The sequence below is a fragment of the Acanthamoeba castellanii genome, assembly GCF_000313135.1.
Source record: "Acanthamoeba castellanii str. Neff unplaced genomic scaffold scf7180000084586, whole genome shotgun sequence".
NCBI classification, from domain to species: Eukaryota; Discosea; order Longamoebia; family Acanthamoebidae; genus Acanthamoeba; species Acanthamoeba castellanii.
In genome coordinates this window covers 1-3,580 of record NW_004457256.1, presented here as the reverse complement: position 1 = coordinate 3,580, position 3,580 = coordinate 1, and the positions used below count along the sequence as shown (strand labels likewise).

The window sequence follows — 3,580 nt, the reverse complement described above, 5'->3', positions numbered from 1 at the left end:
CTGGCCCGTGACGGGCGAGTAGTAGGACTTTCTGTTGTACTCGTCCAGTTGCATCCGAGCCCTCTCCTCTGCACGGTTGAAAGGCCAGCGTCAGCACTACGACAAGTGTGATGACGCGTGCGAGTGCTGGTGGTGAATGTGCGTGTGTGTGCGAGAGTTATGTAAGCGACGGTACCTGGAGTGCCATACTTATCGTACATGGCGTTGCGCCTGGCCTCACCTTCTCGCCTCCTCTCCTCCCTTTCCTTGGCTGTTGTCGTGCGTCGTGTTGCGTTGGGGATGAGTCAGACTGGGCAGCTGACAGGTAAATAGAGGAGAAAAGGACGATTACGGTAACACATACCACGGAGATCTTCGACGTCGTAGTACCGCTGGTAGGTCTTGCGCCGGCAGCAGCAGCAATAGCAGCAGCACGCTCCGCCAACAAGGACGAGGAGCACAATGAGCGCAGCGATACCCACGGCCGACCAGAACACGGCCTTACCATTCACTGCGCGACCCAGCGTGTGAGACCACGATGGGACGGTTACACTACATGACAGACACAAGAGGAGGAGGAGAGGCGGACCCTTGCACTGCTTCCACCTCCAGTCGCTGCAGCCCTTGATGATTTCGCCATCGGGACCGTACCAGGTGCCGTTCTTGCAGAGGTTGTCGCTCTCGCACCACACGCACGAGTCGTCGTCGGTGCAGTTGCTGCAACCCAGGCGGGCACCACAGATCGTCTTGTTGGCCTGCGCAGCAAGGCTCTTCATGTCACGTGCATCGAGGCTCGGCATGACCGCCGCGCGCATCACCACCTCACCTTCCTCTGTGGCAACAAAGATGGGGGTGGGAGAGAAATCATTAAGAACCTTTTGATTTGTTTGAATGGCAAGGGCGAATGATTAAATTTTGGCAGCCGAAGTACCAGATGAAGCTGCATGTGCAGAAAGGAAGAGGCAGGACGTCAGTACGAGGAAAGCCAGGAAGCCAGAGCACTTCATCTTTTTCTTCTTCTTCGACTAACCAGGGATCTGCAGAAAAACTCACGCGACCTATCTGCAAAGGGGGGGGGCAGAATACGCCGACTAGAATTCTTGACTGCACGACAGTCAGGAATGTTGTGTGCGTCTCCTTCATTGTGGTGGCCACTGTGTCACTAACACACACATCAGCTCTGCCTGTGCGCGACCTCACGGCCTGAGCTTGCTCGGCCGTCGTTGTTGGACGCTCTGCTTGCCTCTGGCCTCTATCTCACGCCGCTTGCTTTCCCGCATCTGCAGCTTGATCATCGCCACATCGTGCGCCACCTCCTCTGGCGTGGGCTGGCGAAGATCGCGCAGGTGCAGGCCCTTAGTGACACTTCCGGCCAGGCCGGCTCGCGCCTCGTCGTTGCTCCAGGGCGCCTCGGGCGCACAGGTCGGGTCTGCGAAAAACAGCTTGCCCTGTCCGCCCGAGACGATCACGCCGGATGCAGTCCAGCACGCCCCGGCCGAGGCAGAGATCCATTGCCACTGCTTTTGGTGGTCCCTGTACCCCAAACGGGCCGGTGGGTCGACAAGCTCGCGCTTGCCGCTGCAGTCGAACTTGAAGACAAGTCCACCTGACGATGAGCCGTGAGAAGGGAGATCATGAGCAATCAAGTGGTGGCCCGCTTTACACTGTAGGTGGAGCACGTACTGGTGTAGAGGACGTCAACTCTATCAAACAGGGAGATGGGCATCATCGCCACCTTGGGTGAAGTGGCGTAGCGACACAGGTTCTCCAGCCTCGATCGCACCGTGGACTCCACCTTGCGGAGATCCACCCAACAGGGCGCTTGTCTGACCAAAGGAGGTCAGTCTCTCACAACAATCAAGTGCAAAGTCAAAGTACAACTCAGCAATGCCGTACTTAAGGTGGCTGAGGTTGACAGGTCCAAAGTAGACGCGCTCTTCCGATGAGTTGAGGGCCACCGAATCCACCGAACACTCTGTTGATTGGTGGGACAGAGTCAATGTCGGGGCAGCATGGAGTGGTCACTTAATACAACAGCGTACGCATCTCGAGGACGTAGTTGCATTCGCCACTGCGAGGGTCCCACAAGCGGATGGTATTGTCCCAGGACCCGCTTAACAGGAGCGTGCCAGAGCGGTTGATCGCCACATCTGAATGTGGCCGGTTAGAACAGTGCAAAGGAGTCTCAAGTAGTTGGCTTGGTTGGTACCGGTTACAAAGTGGGAGTGGCCTTGAAACGAGTGGACCTGCTGCTCCTTGGCGATGTCCCACAAGCCCACAGTTCGATCCTCTGATCCACTCACCTGGCACCAATGAGGACAATTAGAATTAGTTCATAGGAGAGCAGACACCAGGGGAGCAAAGGGGCAGTACGAGGAGGTAGTTGTTGATCTGCACAGAAGTTACTTCATGTGAGTGCCCATGAAGGGTAGTCATGCACTTGTTGCTTTCACCCTTGAGATCCCACAGCTTGATCGACCTGTGATCACACCATCTTTCAATCAGTGTCTCAGAGACCGGCCGCACTCTGGCTCAGGAGGTGGCGTACGCGTCATTGGAACCAGACGCAAGCCTGGTCTTTCCTTGAAACATCTGCAAGACTCGAACTTGCCTTGTGTGGCCCACCAAGCTCTTGGTTCTCACCCAGAATTTGTTACGTCCGTGCGCCTTGCTTCCTCCCTCCAGCTTGGCCACCTGCCCTACCTGCGACTGGCCACTCTTTGGCATTCCAGACACTGCAGAGAGCGCCAATCAGTTCAGCTGCCCAGACAGATCAAGCGGCAGGCAGGTACATTCAAGAGCCGCCTGGTCGCCGTGCTTTTCCCACAGCTCGATGTTGTTTGCTCGCCCATTGGCTTGAGGATGAACGGCCACCAGGTCTGCGAGTTGACAGGTGAGTCCGTATGCATGGTCAGCCAACCGAGACAACAAAGCGCCGTACCAGGATCGTTCACCACTTCCGTGCAGTCCACAGCGAAGCAGCCGAACGGAGTGCCCAGGTTGAGTACCGAATTGGTGGAGCATGCCCTGGACTCCCTATACACATGCAGTCAGCACTCTGCGGATCGCTCAAGACCATCCACGCATCCACGCGCACAAGCAAGCCGGCGCACCCTTTCTGAAAGAGACGCCTCACGTTGACGCGAGCGCAGGCGGTTTTGCGGCACACGCGATAGGCGTCCCTCCACCCCAGCTGCTTGAGGTCCATGTGGGCTTGCCACTGGTCAAAGACCCATCCATAGGTCGAGCCCAGCAGCTGCCGCCACACCATTCCCCTGCGAGCGCAGCAAGTCGGGGTGGTGAGCATGAAGAGTTAAGAACTGGTTTGCATTGCAATTGGATGGGAGCGGGAGTACGTTTGGGTGATGGCCTGAAAGAGGCGACAGGCAAGACCAAATGAGCAGAGGTCACGCGGGTCGTCCATGGAGGAGAGGACACAGACCCACACCTCCCACGGAAGATCGTATTGAGCGTCGTCACCGCTCTCCAACTCATGATCCTGCCACTCGGCTGCTCAGCCTCCGCCTCAAGAAGGGCCTCAACCACATCGCCCACTTTGGTTGGGGGTGTTTGCACAACTGCTTGTCGGGTTGGGGATATG

General features: G+C 57.1%; 3 protein-coding genes across 3 annotated transcripts; all 3 read right to left on the bottom strand.

The window, feature by feature from the left end:
- Nucleotides 1-986, bottom strand: ACA1_334660 (uncharacterized protein; the record flags this gene model as incomplete). The annotated part of the gene is made up of 5 exons (XM_004333051.1): nucleotides 1-68; nucleotides 176-250; nucleotides 344-490; nucleotides 569-811; nucleotides 911-986. Coding segments are annotated over 5 exons (609 nt in total), but the record flags the coding sequence as incomplete, so codon positions are not given.
- A 189-nt stretch (nucleotides 987-1,175) lies between these two features.
- Nucleotides 1,176-2,571, bottom strand: ACA1_334650 (WD domain, Gbeta repeat-containing protein; the record flags this gene model as incomplete). The annotated part of the gene is made up of 7 exons (XM_004333050.1): nucleotides 1,176-1,585; nucleotides 1,663-1,805; nucleotides 1,876-1,954; nucleotides 2,022-2,129; nucleotides 2,189-2,282; nucleotides 2,353-2,458; nucleotides 2,528-2,571. 7 exons carry the CDS (start codon nucleotides 2,569-2,571, stop codon nucleotides 1,176-1,178), a joined length of 984 nt encoding a protein of 327 aa, XP_004333098.1.
- Nucleotides 2,572-2,730: 159 nt separating this feature from the next.
- ACA1_334640 (uncharacterized protein) lies at nucleotides 2,731-3,403 on the bottom strand (the record flags this gene model as incomplete). Its single annotated transcript, XM_004333049.1, has 4 exons — nucleotides 2,731-2,858; nucleotides 2,921-3,006; nucleotides 3,093-3,254; nucleotides 3,336-3,403. 4 exons carry the CDS (start codon nucleotides 3,401-3,403, stop codon nucleotides 2,731-2,733), a joined length of 444 nt encoding a protein of 147 aa, XP_004333097.1.
- Nucleotides 3,404-3,580: the final 177 nt, after the last annotated feature.